This window comes from Kogia breviceps, chromosome 9, assembly GCF_026419965.1.
Source record: "Kogia breviceps isolate mKogBre1 chromosome 9, mKogBre1 haplotype 1, whole genome shotgun sequence".
In the NCBI taxonomy this organism is placed as follows: Eukaryota; Metazoa; Chordata; class Mammalia; order Artiodactyla; family Physeteridae; genus Kogia; species Kogia breviceps.
Window position 1 is genome coordinate 94,139,272 of NC_081318.1, and position 20,626 is coordinate 94,159,897.

General features: G+C 38.3%; 1 protein-coding gene across 4 annotated transcripts in view; it reads right to left on the reverse strand.

Annotated features, from left to right (window-relative positions):
* The window catches only part of RELN (reelin), a 539,216-nt gene that overhangs the window by 159,405 nt on the left and 359,185 nt on the right, over window positions 1-20,626 (reverse strand). For all 4 annotated transcript variants that reach the window (XM_067042797.1, XM_059074483.2, XM_067042796.1 and 1 more), the window contains 6 exons: window positions 16,290-16,402; window positions 14,736-14,944; window positions 13,850-13,978; window positions 13,036-13,145; window positions 9,381-9,447; window positions 411-644 (listed from right to left, as the gene is read on the reverse strand). In XM_067042797.1, coding sequence (XP_066898898.1) covers window positions 411-644; window positions 9,381-9,447; window positions 13,036-13,145; window positions 13,850-13,978; window positions 14,736-14,944; window positions 16,290-16,402 — 862 coding nt within the window. The remainder of the gene's footprint in view (window positions 1-410; window positions 645-9,380; window positions 9,448-13,035; window positions 13,146-13,849; window positions 13,979-14,735; window positions 14,945-16,289; window positions 16,403-20,626) is intronic.

The window sequence follows — 20,626 nt, forward strand, 5'->3', positions numbered from 1 at the left end:
CTACATACTTGTGTACATACAGTTAAAACGCCAATCATTCTTTTGCTGCATTATTTATTAAGCACTGGGGGAAGGAAAGATGTAGAGTAAATCTAATCAGCCTCTGCAAGCTGTCAAATAAATAAAACTACATAAATAATTAACTAGCCCTTGGCTTAAGAACAATTTTGATGCTAACAGTTCATATTTTTAAAAATCTATTCAGTCATTAGTATCTTAACGTCATCAGTGAGCCTTTTAATTTATTAAAAACTAGGGCAAATTAACTCTATATAAACTATAAGCTTCCTCTCATCCTGGTTGAAAATCAGAAGATATATATTAGTAAAAAAGAAAAAAATTGAAAATTAATAGATCTGAATCCAATTGTTATCTTGTTTCCGTATATATCCCACCCTGCTTTAACTCACCTGGATTGTGAGCTGTCAAGGAAAGATGTAATTAGCTGACGCCTCCCATCTTTGTTGAAAACCAGGGCCTTACCACTGGCCAAGACACCACAGCCAAAGCTGACTTCAGCACCACGGATAGAGTAAAAGTTATGGTAAGAGGAGAGCCTGGAACTGCCAAAGCTTTCAGAAATAAACATTGGGAATGTCTGGGATGCCATCTCACAAGCTGGGCCAGAAAATCCAGGGTCACACCTGAAAAAGAAACCATGATATTAAATCTTAAACTGTTGGCCCTTTCAGGGATTCCTTTATCTACTTTGGGGATGAGGAAGACCAGAGGCCAGGACTGGAATGAATGGTAAGCAAGGCTCATTCGTCTTTGGAGAATACTGAATGTGAAGACTTGATACGGGAGAAGTAATTGTAAATATCCCCAAACAATACAGCCTTCGAACAGTCCTGCTGTAAAAAAAAAGCTTATGATTAAAACAATAATTCAGCACTCACCTTCAACCAATGCCAGTAATTCATCTGCAAATGTATCTATGCTTGTGCACATTTCCAATTTAAAATCTTTGTAAAAGGTATAATATATGTATATAATTTTATTCACAATGATGTTCATTAAATTTATAAAAGAAACAACATAAATAAAATACTTCTATAAGATATCTAGAATAAATTTCCTTTAAGAACAAATGTAAAAATATACATTATATTTTGACAGTAATTACTGGAAATATTTGGAAAAGATTGGAAACTAGATTGGCATTATAAAGGGAATGTATACACCCTTGACCTAGATAGAAGTCCTTAGCAGAACTGTGTTGTCTCTCAGTGGAATTCCACATTAGCGGTACTTCAAGAAAAAGAAACACACACACACACACACACACACACACCAGCCTGCCTGCTGCCATGTAAGGATGTGCTGTATTTATGTTAGCTGACTAGAATATATATGGAGCTCCCTGAGTCTTCTATCAGTGAGAAAACTCATCACATGACTTAATAATTGAATATCAGAAACTGTCTATATTTTAAGGAGTTTGCTCATCAGGAATTAGTTTCAAATTCTTTATTTTTACTGCACTATTTCTTTCTCACTATATTTACTATGTTTCCCATTATAAAATTAAATTGGTGTCTCTTTGGGTGGGTGGCAGGGTTCTCATCTAAGCATTCAAAACTTTCTAAAATTTGAAACAAGCCTTTTATTTATTTATTTTTACTTTTTTATTGAAGTACAGTTGATTTATAATGTGTTAGTTTCTGGCATACAGCAAAGTGATTCAGTTATACATACATATATTCTTTTTCATATTCTTTTCCATTATGGTTTATTACAAGATTTTTTTTTTTTTTTTTTTGGTTTTTGTGGTACACGGACCTCTCACTGTTGTGGCCTCTCCCGCCGCGGAGCACAGGCTCCGGACGCGCAGGCTCAGTGGTCATGGCTCACGGGCCCAGCTGCTCCGCGGCACGTGGGATCCTCCCGGACCGGGCCATGAACCCGCGTCCCCTGCATCGGCAGGCGGACTCTCAACCACTGCGCCACCAGGGAAGCCCTATTACAAGATATTGAATATAGTTCCCTGTGTTATACAGTAGGTCCTTGTTGTTTATCTATTATATATATAGTAGTGTGTATCTGCTAATTCCAAACTTCTAACTTATCCTTCTACCACCCCTTTTCCTCTTTGGTAACCATAAGTTTGTTTTCTATGTCTGTGAGTCTGTGAAACAAGCCTTTTATAAAGCAAGTGAACCAATGAAGTGATATTATGGAACAACTCATAAGGTTACTTCTTTAGCACTAGTGCAGAAACTGGGATCTATGCTGGCCTCACAGAGGGTCCATGGAGTGTGTGAATGTCCTGAAATCAAACGCCAGATTTTATGTGTATTGGATATTCTTGGGGGGGTTTATAGTTATCATCATTTTATCAAAAAGGTTGCACCCTAAAATGCCAAGAACTACTGTAGCATGAAGTTGAGGTTGTCTTGGTGTTAGGGATGGGAGTGGGAAAGAAAACCAATATTTACAGAGCAGGTAAATAAGCCTCAAACAGTTCACTTCTTTCACATTACCCCCTTGACTTAAGCCAACTCTGAAGAGCCAAGCAGTTTCTAAAAAGGATAAAAAGTCAGCTAAAGAGGACACATTTTAACATTCGTAAACAATATAGTTTACCATGGCCACAAATTGGAATTAATGTCCCCCTATAAAACTATCTATTGCCAGAGTGCTTTTCAGGGCAAATGCGTATCTGTGTATTAAATGCATCTTCTTCAGCCTCCTGACTGGGGGAAACTGGTGATCACTTAAAGACTCACACTGGAGTCAGTTCCCATTTTGAAAGTATACTTTTAAACAAAAGTTACATAATTGGGGTAAAATGCTGGTAATGATTCCACTCATATACATTTATAATACCTTTGTAGCCTTTGTTTTGCAGCAAAACAGTAGGCTGGCACACATAGGGGATTTCAGGAATGACCAGAGGCTCTTCTGACTCCAAATATGTCCCCTACTGGTTCATCTACCCACTCTTAAATGCGGCATTACAGTCACCCTGCATGTCAGGGAAAAAGGCTCCATTGTTAAGACACATGGATAACACTTGTGTAGGAAGGTTTCTAATACTCTCTGTCCTTCTCACTAGCATCTCTAACAGAAATGAGCTTAACAGGATACTAGGTTGTCAGTTTAGAAAATCAGGCCTGGGGATTGTACACAGGCAAGAAAGTGTCAGAAAGCAGGAAAGGTGGAATCCTGTTAGCAAACAATGGTAGTGACTAAGGGAGCGAAATGGGGAGAAAAAGAGCTGCAGAGGCCCAAATTCAAGGACTGTTTAAAGGAAATAAGTGGTATTGAATATGAATTACATTTCTGTGGAATTCTGCTCAAAATTGAAAGGTGTATATTGCTGGAAAAAGAGGTAGTGGTCAAACATTTAGCCCAGTCGCAAATGAACAAAGCCAATGAATATTACATCAAACTTTGTCACAAAAAGGGAAAAAACTACAGTTCCAACTGGTGACAATATTTTGCAAAACCTTAGCAGGAAGAAAAGGTCATTATTATTCAGGATAACGTATAGTATCAAAAAAAAAAAAATGCCCCAAAGGCTTAAAACTGCCATTCAGATTTGTTTGCATCCATCGTGGGTGACACAGATAGATGGTTGCCTAACAAAATCATTTAATGCTAGCAGAGATATTATACACAAAATAATGAAGTACAAAGTATAACTGCTATAATTATAGATAGGTATTTTAGAAATAGCACTTTCTATTTTCATTAATAAAAGCAGCTGTCATTTTAGATAATTTGTTTTCAAAACTTTTCAGGACAACTTCAGGAATTACAAAAATGTCTGGCTTCTCTGTGTTAACTTTATTTGAAATGAACTAAACAAGAGAATGATCTGGTTATGGATAATGAATGAAGATAAACTTGAGGCAAACATCAGCTGATGTTTCATAGATCTAGCGAGTCAGTGTTTCTGGGCGGGAGCTGGTGGTTTTATTAAAAAGGGCAGAGATGCTTATTCTACTTTGAGATACAAGTGGGAACTTTTCAATTCTTTACATACATTTCCATTATAAACATTTCCATTGTGCAGAGTGATATCTCTGTTAACTAAATTCATTGAAATACAGTTAAAAAGTTAACCTGAGGCTCAAGATGGCAGAGTGAGAGGACATGGAGCTCACCTCCCCCCGCCCACAAACACATAAAAAATATACCTATATGTGGAACAATTCTCATGGAAAACTAACCGGAAACTGACAGAAGAACTCCTATACAGCCAAGGCTGCAAAGAAAGATGGCCATGTAACCAGGTAGGGTGGGGAAAAAAAGGCATCAGTTTGGGACCTGTACCTCTGGGAGGGGTCTAAGAGGAAAGGAAGGACTGCATGGTTGGACCCGCACCCTGGGAAGTGAGCCACAGACTGGGCGTCCCAGTCCTGGGGTCCTACTTGGAGGAGACAAACCCCCTTGGCTGCTGGGAGAACCGCTGGGACAGACAGAAGGGCTGGAGAAGCCTAGACTCTACTCGCAAGGAACGTGCAAATGCTGGCTTGCCAACAGACAGAGCAGACCAAGCTCTGGACCGGCGGCTGCTACCTCGCCGTGCTCCCCAATCCAGGTTAGGTGAATGATCCGGTCCTGCTCACTCTGCAACATGGCTTGGCATGGGATCTAGGGCAACCAGGACCTGGGAAAAGACTCCATCTAGGGACGCAGAGATGGTCAGGGGGCCTGGGGTGTGGTCTCGGTAGGGTAGCGGCCACTGCTGGTTCTTAGTAAACAGTGTTTCTGAGGCAGCCCAGACCTCCGGTGACAACACAGCCCCTCCAGCCCCCACAGTCAACACACTGTGACCCCCATTCCCGGCTGAACAAATGCTCCAACCCTGCCCACTCCACATCACAGCTTGGCATTGGATCTAGAGCTGCCAGGTCCTGGGAGAAAACTTGATATAGGGGCATAGGAGCAGCCTGGGGGGCCTGGGTTTTGGGTGGGGCAGTGCAGCTTACTCTGGCAGCACCATGAAAGCAGCACAGACCCCTGATGGCAGTGCAGCTGCTGAAGCCCCTGCGACTGGCTCCCAGCCAAGAAAATGCTCCAGCCCTGCCCACTCCATGCCACAGCTTGGTGCTCGATCTGGGGAAGACAGGTCCTGGGAGAAAACTTGATCTGGGGACAAAGAGGAGGCTTGGGGGCTTGGGGTGTGGTCCACGTGGGGTGGCGGTGGCCATTGTTGGCGCTTACACACCCCAGAAGCAACCCAGACCTCTGACGGCAGCTCAGCCACTTCAATTCCTGCAACCACAAGCACCAACCCCCAGTCCCAGCTGAGCAAACTCTCTGGCTCCACTCACTCCATGCCACAACCTTGCACTAGATCTAGGAAATGATAACAGGCAGAGGATGCAAACTTGGGTTGCATCTGAGCAGAGCTGCAGATACCTACACAAGCAGCACATCAGACTTCTGTAAGCGCAGTAGCCTGACTTACTTCAGCACTCTCCTCCACTGGGGCAAACGCCCCAGTGCCAGGAGAAGGCATAACGCACACTTAAAGGGAACAGAGCCAGCTGGAGCTCAATCCTCAGGTCTTCCCTTCCAGCAACTGTGGAGCAGACCCCACCCCTGACATGGTTCCACCACTCATGGAGCAGAGAGGAAATCCCGCCTCACACCTTGCGCAGGTTCTACCTCCTCCAGCATCAACCATACCCCCTATCAAGGTGATAGTGGCCAGCAGACCCTGAGGAAAGACGTGGCTGGCATCCACGACAAATCCAGTCCTCACACCAAAGACACTGGGCACATGCAGTCTACATGGGGATGCTCTCACATAAAAACACCCCCTTAGGCTTCCCTGGTGGTGCAGTGGTTAAGAATCCGCCTGCCAATGCAGGGGACACAGGTTCGAGCCCTGGTCTGAGATGATCCCACATGTCGCAGAGCAACTAAGCCTGCGCACCATGACTACTGAGCCCGCGTGCCACAACTACTGAAACCTGTGCACCTAGAACCTGTGCTCCACAAGAAGAGAAGCCACCGCAATGAGAAGCCCGCACACTGCAACGAAGAGTGGCCCCCACTCACCACAACTAGAGAAAGCCCAGGCAGAGCAATGAAGACCCAGTGCAGACAAAAAAAAAAAAAAAAAAAACAACAACAACCCTTCAAGGCCACAATAGATAACTGTTTCACCTAAATTCATAAAGACAGAGAAAGTTAAGTAGAACGAAAAGGCAGAGTAAATATTCCCAACTGAAAGAGCAAGAGAAAACACCTGAAAAAAATAATGGAACAGAGATAATTAGTCTACCAGACACGGATTCAAAAATTTGGTAATAGGGACTTCCCTGGAGGTCCAGTGGTTAAGACTCTGCGCTTCCAATGCAGAGGGCGTGGATTCGATCCCTGGTCAGGGAACTAAGATCCAATGTGCCACGTGGCACGGCCAAAAAAAATTTATAAAAGACAAGAAAATTCTTAAAAGTCAAATCACAACTCTCATGTTGTACATTTAAAAAAAAGTTGGTAATATAAATGACAACTGAATTAAGAAAGACTATCAATATAAATGCAGATCATCTTAACAAGGAACTAGAAACTATAGAGATGACCCAATCAAAAACAGATAATTCAATTTCTGAGATAAAAAACACTCTAGAAGCAATGAATAGCTAAATAAATAATACCGAAGAATGCATAAATGGTCTGGAAAATAGAATAATGGAAATTAATCAGAACAGCAGACAGAAAAACAAATGAAAAAAATGAAAGCAACATATGAGATCTATGGGATAATATAAAACATGCCAACATATGCATAATGGGTTCCAGAAGGAGAAGAAAGAGAGAAAAGGGGATCAAAAATGTATTTGAAGAAATTATGGCCGAAAACTTCCCCACCCTAAAGAAGGAAACATATTCAGGTACAGGAAGCACAGAGGGTCCCAAACAAGATGAACCCAAAGAGACCCACTCTAAGACCCACCCACATATAATAAAAATGGCAAAAGTTGAAGACAGAGAATTCTAAAGGCAGCAAGAGGAAAAACAGTCATACACAAAGGAAACCCTATAAGGCTATTGGCTGATGGGAGTGTCATGGTATATTCAAAGTCCTGAAAGGGAGAATCTGCAACCTAGGATACTCTACCCAGCAAGATTATCATTTTAAACAGAAGGAGAGACAAAGAACTTCTCAGAGAAGCAAAAACTAAAAGAATTCATCAATACTAAACCTACCCTAAAATAAATGTTGAAGGGTCTCCTCCAAATGGAAAAAGAAGTAAGAACCTACAGGAAAGGGAAAATCCCAATAGGAAAGGAAAATATATAGTGAGGACTGAAGATCACTTTAAAAAGCCAGGATGTAGATTAAAAAACAGAAAAATTATAAAAGCAACCATAACTACAGTAAACAGTATAGGGATAAGCATGAAGATGTAAAAAATGACAGCCAAAACACAAAATGTGGGTGAGGAGAGTAAAAAATGTAGGTTTTTTAGAATGTATTTGAACTTAAATTATCAGTTTTATCAGTTCAAAGCAAGTAGATATAATTATGGGTCAACATATATGAACCCACAAATAAAACATATAAAAGAGATATACAAAAATCAAAAAGAAAGAAATTCAAGCATACTACAAAAGAAAAACATCAAGCTACAATAGGAAAAACAAAAAGAAAAAGAAATGAACAAAGAAGAACTGTAAAAACAACTGGAAAACAAGAAATAAAGTGGCAATAAGTACATACCTATCAATAATTTTGGAGAGGGAATTTACATTCCCACCAAAAGTGAACTCTTGTACACTTTTGGTGGGAATGTAAATTGGTACAGCTACTTGGAAAAGAGTATGGAGGTTCTTTAAAAAACTAAAAACAGAACTACCATATGATCCAACAATTCCACTCCTGGGTATATATCCAGAAAAAACAAAAACTCTAATTTGAAAAGATACATGCACCCCAATGTTCATAGCAGTACTATTTATAATAGCCAAGTTATAGAAGCAACCCAAGTGCCCATTAACAGATGATTTACATTAGAGGATGTGGTATATATAATATATAAAATGGAATATTACTCAGCCATAAAGAAGAATGAAATGCTGCCATTTGCAGCAATGTGGATGGACCTAGAGAATATTATGCTTTTTGAAATCATTCAGAAAGAGAAAAACAAATACTATATGATATCACTTATATGTGGAATCTAAAAAATAATACAAATTAATGTATATAGCAAAACAGAAACAGATTCACAGACACAGAAAACAAACTTGTGGTTAATGAAGGGGAGAGGGAGAGGAGAGAGACAAATTAGGGGTAGGGGATTAACAGATACAAACTACTATATATAAAATAGATAAGCAACAAAGATTTACTGTATAACACAGGGAACTATGTAAGTTATAAAGAAATATAACCTGCAAAAATACTAAATCACTATGACGTACACCTGAAACTAACACAATATTGTAAAGCAAGTATACTTCAATTAAATAACAAAGTTAACCCGACACTCTAATCTCAGTGGTGACCAATGTCTTGCCTCATACATATAATTTCTAAATGATCAGGTTCAAAGCACTTTTATGATTTTTCCATTAATTAATTATTTAACTGGCTAATTAATTAATGACTCTTTTTTGTTTGGAGGACAAGAAGAGAGACTAGATGATACATTGTTGAAAACTTACCTGTATAAAAAAGACTGTGGTTTCAGTAATTCTCAGGATATCTTATAATTATTACAGGGGAATGACATAATGACTATCCATTCTTGCTATAAATAAATATAATGCAATGCTCTGATAGTGACTGGATATTAAACTGTTTATGTATAATTTCATACTTCATATTCGACATCATTATTATATAAAATTCTTTATATATCATTTTGAAGACTCAAAAGATTTTCAAAAGTAAGCAAGATTTGAAGTTAGAGATAATGAAGATGATTTAGAGATGATGAATTTTCTTATCAAATCTGTTAATTTGGCCCACACCAGTTTCCTTAAACATTGGGTCTATGGGTCATTATTGACTTTTATAATTCATTTACAAAGCAGGCCAGGAATTAAAATATGACTCATGAACACTAGAACAAGTTTATGGGGAAATACCATATTGAAGAAACTAAAGATGGAAAAGGCAGCCATCAAACTATGAAGAATTCAAATTTGTTCACAAATTTACATAAAGCATGCTACATTTGTTCACAATTTAGCCTAATAGAAAATTTATTTATTAAGCAACTTCCATTTACAAAATACATTTAATATTCTATTGCACTTAAATTCCATTTGGAGCATGCTACTTTTAGTCTTGCAAAGACCTTAAAAGCCTAAAAAGGAAATTAAAACAAACTAATATGACCCATGGTTTCAGTATATAAAGCACATATCAAAAAAGAGAAGTACAGATATTACTCAGAACTGCTTACTTGCAACCATGTCGAGTGCACTGTCCTCTGCCAGAACAGAATTTGAGACACGATGGACCAACATAAACTGCAGGGCAAAAGAGAGAATGTGAAAGATGGCAAAATCACTGGAAAGACGACCAAGAACACCATCAGCATGTGAAACAATTTTGTGAAGCAATACCCATGAAATCTCGTTCCTTGTATGTATGTTGTGCACAGGAATCCAGATGACACATAGAGTGCTGCGTGACAAGGTAAGTGCTTAGTTACAAATCTGCCAGAACTCTTTTAACTTAAATAATCCTTTCAAGATTTTAATCTTTCATAGCAGAGAAAGTAGGGCCATATGATTTAGGTTCCTAATGGAGTCTCTTCAGCTAACATGATTTCAGGCAGAATATTAGTGCTTCTGCTTTGAACTCTCCACAAAGTTTATATTCTTCAGGTGGAAATAAAGAATTTAGAAAGGATCAACTTGATATATCAAAAAATAAATAGATTATGATTTAATTAAAAAAATATAATTTCATTTTCATCTGAGGAAAATCTAAACCACTGCAGATGATTGTTATATGTATTTCTAAACATCAATTCATCCTTCCAGAAGTGGGGAGTTAAAATCCGTGGTTGAGCATAAAGTCTTCTCTATAATGCAGACCTTTTTTTAAATGGTGGGCTTGACTGATAATGATATTACAAACCTAAATTCTAACCTTGGGAATGCTGAGAAAAGGGCCCCTGACTGTCGAATGGTAGGTTCTGAGATACTCAGACTCAAATACATTTAAAGATATTAAACCTTTTTATAATCAGTACAATCAGTGACACACCAAATACTGTGAAAGTGGGACAAACCAATGAGGAATTAGAGACTCAATGGTTACTGAGACCTCACGTATTCATTTTCAGGCATAAACAAAATTACTATTCATTATCATTTTCTTCTCTGTCCTGTAATCACATCAAAAGAGTTAAGCAATTTTATTTTTAAAAGAAACTTTCCTGTGGCCTATGCTTCTACAAGCATTTAATCCCTGGAAGTCAATTAACAGGTGCAGCTGTTAGGGAAATGAGAGCTAATAAGATGCAAAGCAGGCCAGTGGAAAAACTCTTTCTCAAGGAAACTGTTGGTTTAGGAAGAGATTAGATAGCAGGCTCAGCTGTTCAAAAGGTATTGGTTTTAGGTGTCAAAAAACCCTGGATTCAACTTTTGGCTTCACCTGGGAAACTGTGGATAAGTGATTTATCCTGTCTAAGCCTCGGTGTCCCTATTCTTTAAAGTGGGATAATATTCCTTGAGGAAAGAATAAACTAAGTGTTTCATGCTTGGAACCTGGCACCGTATGGTTACGATCGTCATCTCATACTGGAGTCAAGTATCCTTTGCCACCTTCCTGCACCACCTGCTTTGATGGCTCCACTGGACACCAAGTGCTGAGGAATCAGAAAGGGGCTTCATCCTTCTTTAACATGCAAGAGTGCATGGATTGTTTTCCCAGCCCTCTTGATTTTATGGCTGCTGTAGGATTTACTCTAAGTCCTGTAAGCGGTTCATTGCATTCTGCGGGGCTGCCCTACAGTGTACCAATGTCATACATCAAAAAGTCCCCATCATTAAAAAAACTCAACAGTAGAATAAGACTTTTCAAGTCAATGAAAAAATTGGAAATAAGAATTTTGCTGTCATCTTTCCCTGCTAATGATGAAGTCATGAGGACTTGCAGTATGAGTAAATTTACAGGCTCTGTTTTCCTAAGAGTGTGGGAAAGATAGTTTTCTTTACTATTATCATTGATGCAATCAAGTTTAAAAAATTAAAAAGTGGTAATAAACATATTGGGCTCTAGGATCTTCCATTATGCTATGAATTTCAGGATAATTTCCAATATTGATCTGTTTTTTTCTGTTTGTTTTCTTTGATATAATTCTGAAATTCCATAGTGAAATGGAGGAGACTTCAAGGGTTCTTTGGAAAGTTGACACATATTTCCCTTGGGAAGGAGTGACACTGTGTCCTCCTCTTGCCTTTCGAAGAAACCAGAGAGCAGGTTCTGCTTCTGCAAAAGCCTCACATATAGAATAATATCAGAATTTAAGAGATTCTGCCTCTAGTTCTGCGTTCGACCCACACTCCTAACCATGCCTATTCCATGAATTTTTATCTCTCCTCATTCTACTCAAAGCTTGATGTTGGGAACTCAGGATGTTATAGCAAACACTTTCTGACTTAGAATCATGCTGTATTAGCCTTCTTCAGGAAATTTAGATATTCTTTTCACAGGCTTCTATGACTTCATTTGTGCTCTTAGTTTCCTTATATGCTTTATTTCATTACTGGTTTTCCAATTTCTTTTATGATTATTTAAAGTAATCTAAGTTCATTATAGGACCATTGAAAAGCATGACAGCAGGAAAATGTCATCCATATCCCATAATCCAGAGGCACATACTCATTCCCTAGAGCTAATTAACAGGTGTAGTAATTCAAATACTGTGCAATAGTCTACCAATGGAGAAATTCCATTTTAACAAATTCATCCTTAGACATTTTTGCAAATACACTATGTTTGTGTCCATATGTTTATATCCATACAGCTCATACAGTCTTTGAAGTCTGGGTCTTTTATTGGTCTTCTTTGAATACAGATGGTTTAAAAAATTTACATTGGCTCATCAGCAAATTATCTTGCCTGAAGTTACTCCTCAGTTTCAAGAATGTAAAACTTCTTGAATTATGTATCAATTTTTAAATTTTCAAAAATAACAAAAAAATTATTAAGAGATGGAAAATCAGCATGAAACAACAGTGTAGGCTTTTCCTACTTTATAAAATGGACACAGTCAGTGGCTATACTACTAAATTCGCTTGAGTATTGATATTTTGTCCTTCCTTCCTTCCCTCTACTTCATTGTAGTATAACTCTTCAGTCAGATTTATATACTCTTTGAAAATAGGGAATCTATGAATCTGCCTGTAATGAGAATTATTAAAAGAGTTGGCTATTAATAAAAAAATATAAGAAATTTATGGTCATGCACTCCAATAGATTAAATATTATCCTTTCTCAAGTGCACTTGTCATAAGCGATATTGGCTTTAATGTAATGCAACATTGTTTATCAACAATTCACTTAAAAATTAAAGATAACATAGGATATTTTATGTATTTCTAAATTTTCCTTTTATACTGTTTTCTGAAAAAGAGGTAAAAGTTTCACTTCAGAAGTTTCATTTTAGAGATGATGTTTCTTGATGTGTGGTGTCTGCATCTACAGGAGAAGCATTCCAGATGTTGTGGTAGTTACTAAGAGAAGAATGGGTCTTATTTTAATACATGCAGGATGGTATGTATGTTAGTTTTGTATAAAACATTCAGGGAAAACGTTAGGATATCGCTTGTCATCAACTGCAAGTCTGAGTTTCACGACTTTATGCGTTTTAAAATAACGTATGGTGAAACATTCTAGCCTCTAATATTGCTGACTCCGCTGTCTTTTTTTTTCTGACTGTGCATCCCTGGGCTTCTAACGGAATGCAAAGGAGAAAGGGAAGAAAGGGCATTTAATGAAGCGCGAGACCATGACTTAGAAGGGTGATTAAGTCTGTGCTGATGAACAAAAGCACAGGAAGACGCTACATCAATGGCATGTGATTATGACAGACATAAACTAACCATTATCAATTGCCCACATATTTCCAAGGATTGGTCCCGTTTGTCTCCAGCAAATTCTGGTATCCCGGGTTAGTGCTGCGTTAGGCAGGGGAATCGTTATTCGGTTCCACCTGCAAGAAATTTAGCACAAAAGAGCTTCTTAGCACAAAACAGCTTCACATCCATGTTCACATGTTTTGAAACTATTTTACATGCTTTTGATGTTCTAGTCTCTGTATGCTTGAGATAGCACTTAAGTTTGGTAATGAACTCTTTAAATTCACCTGTGGAGTTTATCTATTTATCTAGTGCTTATCCTGTAAAGTGGCAAGTATTTTACATAGTCATCTTTAATCCTCTTAACAGTTCTTAAGGGGGTCAATCATTGTCCTTAATTTACGTGGAAAGAGTGGAAAGTTAGAGTAAATAGCATCACACAAGTATCAATAGCAGGCAGAACCAGGATTTGAGCCCAGGTTCAATTCCAAAGCTTGACTTTCTTCCGCTTGTCTACGCTGCATCTTTGCTTAAGTAATTATCTTGGCAATAAGCCTTTTGGCAGTAACTATAGGGTCACCGTATAGAACTTAAGTTTATGTAATCCAAAATATAAAAGCCAAATACCTAAAGAATGAATGACTCTACAAATTGTGATCTTGCATCAGATTTACCAAAGTTACTGTCTGTTTTAAAAACGAGATCACTACTAAATCAGCTGAAAAAGAGAAGGCAGCTTCCTTACCTGTTATGCCAAAAACACTAATCTCAGGCTTACTCATCGACTTTGAGTCTGCAGCATGGATTCAGATCTCTTGCTACGTTAGAATGCACTCACCCACTGTAGTTTTCTGAGGAGTAGATTGTGCTGTGGGGAAGGTGGGGTCCAGCACAGACCTCAGGCAAACATTCAGTGTGGAGCAGGGACCAGGAACGCCCATGGTTGGTAGAAAACTCTAAGCTGACACTGATAACACCAGACCAAGCACAACAAAAAAGGGGCAAAGAAAACAAATGTAATGAAATGACTCATCTCTGGCGAGGTACATTAAATATCTGTAGAACTATTGTAAAAATTTTTAAGATGCTGTTTCCAAAGTGATTGTTTTCCCCTCTACTGAAGTCTGACCAGCTTTCAAAGGGCAAGCAGTTAAATTACTGCTATAGAAACAAAATATGTTTTAAAGACAGCAAATGGGAACTTGAGTTTGTGCTCCTGAATCTGATAGATGGCAAGGCAATTACCATGTCTCACACTGCCACTTCATCCTGTGAATGTCAGACTGACAAAATCCTTAGAAAGGACAAGGGCAGCACTTCGGCAAGTGAAACCGAGAAGTCATAGCTCTTGAAGTGCTAATTGATTTCTGTGCCTATTCTTATGCGGTCACTAACCAACTGGGGTCAAGCTTCTCTTTGGTTGTTTTTTCTGCTCTCTCAGCAATCTGTCGGAATGGATGGCTGCCACAGCTCCTCCAAACACCTCTGATATCTAAGACCAAGCTCTTAGAATAAAGCCATTTCTAATCAAAATCTATCTGATCATACTCTACATATTAACTGAAGAACTTTTTTCTTCCTTTGAGGGAAAGTGTGTATTTTGTTAATGGATATTTTATTAAACATTCAGCTGAAAACCTACTGAGAGGTTGCTCTGATTTAATAGCCAAGGCCACGTGTTCATTGTTAATTTGTCCACAGGCGCACAGAATGTGGCTTCCTACCTGTTCCCAGGTTGCTGTGTTCCACATCCCAGATTAATGGAAAACTGTATCATGTGAGACATCGTAGAAGGGAGAACAGGTAAGACGTGGAAAAAATCTATGGCCCAGACATTCCTATTATGTCCTTGATGGTTCTTTTGTCTGAGACAAAATCTGGTAGCAGGAGTCTGAAGTTCAGGATTGATGACTACAGAAACCAAAGATGGAACCTTCAAAACAAAGGAGACCAAAATCACTCATAACCTTCCCTACGGGAGTCTGTGAATTCTCCTAAAATCAATCTTGCAATTACTATGTACATAACTGCCATTGATTAAGCACCAAGCAATATTCTGTATATTCCATTTGTTATTTCATGTAGAAGATGCTGTCCTCATGGGGCACTCATTTTAGTCACTCAGAATTCCTCCTTTGCAGACATCTGAACTCCCTGTGTGTGACTGATCAGGGCCTCTCTACCTGAAGATAAACTGGTTTAAGGTCTTTAAAAGTTATCAAAGCATATGTATCCATTTTATCTAGCTGAGCACAGGATAAAAGCAACTTGACATTTACATTTCATCATCGGTCTTCTTTTAAAGTGTATTGTATTAAAATGAATTCTTTGCCGAACTAGGTATTCTGAAAATAGGACTCTACGCAGAAACAGTCAGAGCAAAGACTTAATCCGCGATAACTGGTGTATTGATTTGGTCTGAGGCCTGCAGCTGACCAGAGCAGGTGTAACCCTACCTAGTCACAGCTGGAACAGTGGTCCATTATGAAATCCCAAATGGTATAACTTGGGTGACCGTAGCATGTGGAGTGTACCGGATACTTTCTTTGGTTGTTCCCTATTCTAGCCTTGATGTGTATCTCCTGTCTTCCTAACTGAAGCTATGAGATGCTAGAGGCTGGCTGTGTTCAAGCTTTTTAAAGTCCCGAAGGTGCCATCAACGTGGAGGAAGTGCTAACTAATTATGAATGTGTGAGTGTACTCTCAGCACAGATACATCTACTATTAGAAAAGGATAATTTTATACCTTATGATAAGCATCACATAATTCTGAAGATGTTTGTAAATAACCAGAGCCAACATCTGTCCTAAATCCAAAGGGCAAATCTCTGGCTCCAAAGACTCAATCTCTGGCTCAGATTATCAAAGAAAAAAGCAAAGGTAATAACAATCTGTACTTTTACAATGTCTTCTGCCTAGGAAACCTCAAATGCTAAATTAATACTAACTATGCCTGATGCCAAGTCTGTGAAGCTGCATAGATAGAGCCACTTTCAAGGCTTTCTTAGGGACGAGAATAATTGTCAGAGTATCGGGCTCCTCCTTATTGTCTCTAATGGGCTGTAATTCACTCTTCCTGATAAAACCTCACTTTTTGTTTATATGAGGAAAAAAAGTGAATGCTAAAATAATGTCCATGTGACTGTTTTAAAGAAATGTGGCAACTTTCTGGGCTGCCAGAAGAGAGATTTATCCTCTAACATGGCATCTAACATTGTCTTCATGGTTTTGACCTGGACTGGGGTGGGGGCGTCTGACACACAGATTGGCATGGGTACCTTATATGAGGAATAGGAAAGGGTATCCAGTGTAATGTGCTCTTTTCTTCCTTCGGTCTTTGCATACAGGATGATATCATTTTCATGAGACTCTCCAGGGTCACAAATCCCTCCTGCACAAAAAATTTTAAGTGTTAGTACCAACTTGCATCCATTAACATCTAAAACATACTGTTAAATTTCAGGATAAAAAATAATTATGAAACCCAGATGTCACTTAAGAATGACCCTAAACAAAGGTAACCAGACCCTAAGAAAAAATTTATGAAGATAGTTCAGATAGGCCATGCTAAAGATCAAAGACTTGACATTTGTGAAGGCCAAAGTAACTATTTACTTAATGAGATTACTCAAATAATGGTCTGCAACAAACTGGGACTACCTGTCCATATTTTAACTCTCATTAAAGAAGTGTGCTCTGCTTTTTAATAAACCATTACTTCCTTATAGTTGAGGTCTTTATGGCCAAAGTTCAGAACCTATTGATTATGGTTTTAAAAAAATTGTGGTGACTCACTGAATCAAGGATTTCTGAAGCAGTGTGTTACTTAAACTGTTGTATGTAGTATCTTTAATATTTTAGCACATATTAGGTATTTGCATTTTTTTTTTTTTTTTAGTACTTAGGAAAAAAATTTTTTTTAACATCTTTATTGGGGTATTTGTATTTTAGAGGCAGTTCATTTTACATTTTTACTTTTGGTACTTCATTTGATTCTTGGAAGGTATATAGAGTAGTTTACTCCCTATCACACTACTTTACAGTCATATGAAATGATATAAAGTTAGAACTGAGAGGTAGTTAAGATCATCCTGATGATGCAACTGAATAACAGAGCAAGTGCCCGAAACTGAAGATAATTTAACCAGTTGTTGGAAGAGCCAGGAGTTGATGTTATGTCTTAGCCTTTGACCCTCTATTCTACCGCGTTCAGCCAATAGTCCTTATTACTGCTGGCTTCTATCAATTGCCTGTTTAACCTGGATTTTAAAGGACTACATGTCTAACCAGAAACCTCTCCCCACCCATCATTATCCTTCATAACAGCACCAAACATAATAGCAGGAGTGGTAATATGTACATGGATTTCCTGGCAAATATTCTACCCCTAAGGTACAAAATTTATCACATTAACTTTTTATTATTATCTTTCAGAAAGACTCTCTTCCAGTTCTTAAGTCAACCACCATCAATGTTAATTTTTATCTACAGGCAATTTTTGTTGCTAATACTCTAACGGTGACAAAAAAGCAACCTCAAAAACTCTAGAATAAAGTTACCCTTTAAGAGTTAATCTAGTAAAATCAATAAATAATGCCTGAGACTCACCATCTGTATAAAAATAAAGTGTCAATTATTGCAAGTGTCTGGCTTAAACTTGATCTGGGTAACTGGGGTCTGATCCTGGGGAGAAATTACTGAAATGTGATGTTAAGTAAGAAAGCTAGAACTTGACCAGTACAAGAAAGACCATGAAAACAGAAGTAACTTGGATGGTGGTATTTGTGAAATCTGGCATGTTACATCTGTCAGACATGTGTAACTTGGAATATAATAAATATTTACTGAGTTAAGTAATCTGAACTGAGAATAGAGAAGCCAGATATAGGGATAAAGTAGACCTCATCCTAAAAGATGTTTATTGTTCGACGGCAGCAACCTGTCAAGAAAAATCTCATGATTTTGACAACTGATATCATATTTTTAGCATTTCATTACACACTTTAAGATTATAGTAAATATAGCAAGTAAAGCCATTCAAAATGACAGTCTGGTCGGGGGGGAGAGGTGGGGGAAAGACTTCCATGAAAATTAAATTCTCTTTTTTTAAAATGTAACTTTTAAGAATTGACTATTGAGTCCATATTAAAGACTTACCAAAAAAGAACAAAAAAAGGTGAAAGGTCACAGGCAGTGTGGGTTTAAAGCACCACATCCAGAGACATAGGAACTGAACCATCAATTCTAATTTCATTAAAATTTGTTCCCTGTAAATCCTCTCGGCTCTCTCAAGAACAGTTCGTGAACTGCACCTGAGTTTCAGAGAGAACAGAAACCCACGTGGGAGGCTCATCCAGCCCAGAATGACAGAAGAAGAAAGTCCAAAAGGAGCCAAGACCTTAAAATGATGACAGACTTTTTCTGAAAGATCCCTCTTGGGGCAATTTATCAGTTCTGTGAAGTTTCAGTGACAGCAGCTCCTACAGAAAGACACGGATTCTTCTTCAGCTTCGTTCACTTTGATGTGTTGTGGAAAGGTATGACTCAAAGGGCGTTTTGTACAGCAATTAAGGTACAGAAAATTTCAATAGAAACTAGATGGACAGTTAGTTTTAAAGTATTTTAAATCCTGTTTTAAGCAGATTTAAGACACTTATTTATATTAAGAAAGTGATTTTTTTAAATTGACTATGTGTGGGACATTGGGCCTAAAGGGGAGATAAGCTCTGATCTCAAAAAGTTTGTAATTTAGCAAGTAACTAATACACATGTCTAATATACATGAAAGAATGATGATTAGCAGTAAACTGTGTTGTGCTGCCATAATTGCAGTCAAAATTCAGAGAAAAGAGATACAAGTGTAGGCTAAAAGAGCTGGGTATATAGGAGATGCTAAGTAAATACCTGTTGAAGGAATAATAAAGAAAACAAAATAAAAAACCCAAATGAATGATGTATATTACGTTATTTTTGTTACGTTCACTGCATGCTGGCTCTAAGAACAGTGCTGGATGCTAGGCCTCAAATAATTTGTGTTGTATAAATGAAAATGTGTGAATGAAGGAAATAGAACTTGAACCAAACTTTGAAAGTTAAGCAAATTTTCCAGAAATGGTAGTCACAGAAGACTGATATGAACCAAAGGATGAAACCATGAAGGACAGGTAGGCAGTGCCTAAGAAGAAAGGAGTGTGATCTTGTCTAGATTAACAGTCAGTCACTGATTTTCCTAAGGCACCATACTTAGTGAGGGGTTACTTACAAACTGTCTATCATATCTTAAATCTCTTCTCATATTGTTTTCTCTTCTATCAGCTACCAAAGTTTTGAAGTCTTTTCTGTAGAATCCAGTCTTATCCTACCTTATCCTACTGTCATCCTGTCCTAGACTAGCCTAGCCTAGCCTAAAAACACCTTTGCTGGATTCTACTTTCTCCTCAAGGTCAGATCCCATTTCTTTCCTTGTGTTTACTGGTGAACTTCCTGAAAGAACAGTTCTCAGTCAGTGCCACGTCTCCGTTTCTTTTAACTCTATGCTCTTTGGCTTCCCAGGCACCACACCATGGGGAGTCACGGGTGGGCTCTCAGCCCTGTCCTGGTTGACCTCTGTCTCTGTGGCCTTCCTACACTGCTGATCACCTCCCTGTCATCCCACCCCTGAACCACTCTCTTCCTTTCCCTCTTTAGCATAGAACCAGGCCCTCCTCCTGCATTTCCTTATGCCCTTTCTCAGCATCCTTTGTCTACTCCTTTTCCTTCTACCTATACTTAGGTGAGGGTTCTCCTTAAGGAGTTTTCATGTCCTTTGCTTACTCTGTCTCCTGCTTGGGAGGACACAGCAACTTTAGTGGCTCTGGTTATCACCTGTATGCTGACAACTTTCAAATCCGATTCAGCCCCTGAGTAGAATTTCTGCCTTCATATGGCCTTTCAGAACTCTCAACCTCAACAAATCTAATATCAAAATCCTTTACTGCACACTTGCTCTTTATTGTGATCATACTTATTTTTGACATTTCCTACTTTGGGAAATGGCACCATTCTTCCAAACAACCAGGAGAGAAATGTGTCCTCTCAAGACTGTTCTCATAGTCCCTAGTCAATTGGGTGTGAACTTCAGTTGGTTCCTTCTCCAGTTATTCTACCTCTGTCCCCTCTTGCACATTATTGCCACCATCATTGCCGTAATTCCTTTGTTGTTTGGACCAGTGCAATAGCTTCCCTAACTTAGGGTTGCCAGCTAAAATACACTGCATGACCAATACTTATACAAAAAATTATTCGCTGTTTATCTGAAATTTAAATTTAAATAAGTCTCCCCTACCACTCACTAAATCTGTCAACCTATCCTACCTGGTCTCCTATCCTCTAATTTCTGATGATTTCAGTCTTTCCTTCACACTATGCCAGAATTATCTTTCTAAAACAAAGATGAGAATATATTATAGAACTGACAGAAATCATCTGATGGCTCCATGTTGCCTAGAGTAAGAGAATCCAAATTCCTCATTATGATGTTAAAGAAAGTCACTCACTACTCTGGCTTCAGTTCACTTTTCTAGTTCCAGCTTATGTCTTTCCTTTCAGCTATACTGGGAAAATCACCCAGCCCCAA